This window comes from Calidris pugnax, unplaced genomic scaffold, assembly GCF_001431845.1.
Source record: "Calidris pugnax isolate Ruff unplaced genomic scaffold, ASM143184v1 scaffold28, whole genome shotgun sequence".
Taxonomy (NCBI): Eukaryota; Metazoa; Chordata; class Aves; order Charadriiformes; family Scolopacidae; genus Calidris; species Calidris pugnax.
This window is the reverse complement of record NW_015090842.1, coordinates 1535161-1535426: the sequence shown is the minus strand read 5'-3', so window position 1 is coordinate 1535426 and position 266 is coordinate 1535161. Positions and strand designations below refer to the sequence as shown.

The following is a 266-nucleotide window of genomic DNA, read 5'->3' as shown; positions in this document are numbered from 1 at the left end:
CCCCCCCGCCCCGTCCCGCATCCCGCCGCCATGGAGGAGCCGGGGGCCGCCGCGCCGCCGCCCGGGCCGCGCTCCCTCCTGCCCCCCCGGGACTTCCTCTGCTCCCGCAAGGGCCAGCTCCTCACCGCAGAGTCGGTAAGGCCTTGGGGTGGGAAGGGGGGGGCTCGCAGGGTTTTGGGGGACCGCAGCCCTCCCCGGCCCCGTCCCGGGGGCTCCGGGCATCCCCCCTCCCCGTCCCGGGCCGGGTCCCCCTTCCCCGGGCGGGG

General features: G+C 80.8%; 1 protein-coding gene across 1 annotated transcript in view; it reads left to right on the top strand.

Annotated features, from left to right (window-relative positions):
* The first annotated feature begins 9 nt into the window (after positions 1-9).
* Positions 10-266, top strand: part of CMTM3 (CKLF-like MARVEL transmembrane domain containing 3) — a 9128-nt gene continuing 8871 nt past the window's right edge. The window contains exon 1 of the mRNA XM_014942106.1: positions 10-135. Coding sequence (XP_014797592.1) covers positions 31-135 — 105 coding nt within the window. The 5' untranslated portion in view covers positions 10-30. The remainder of the gene's footprint in view (positions 136-266) is intronic.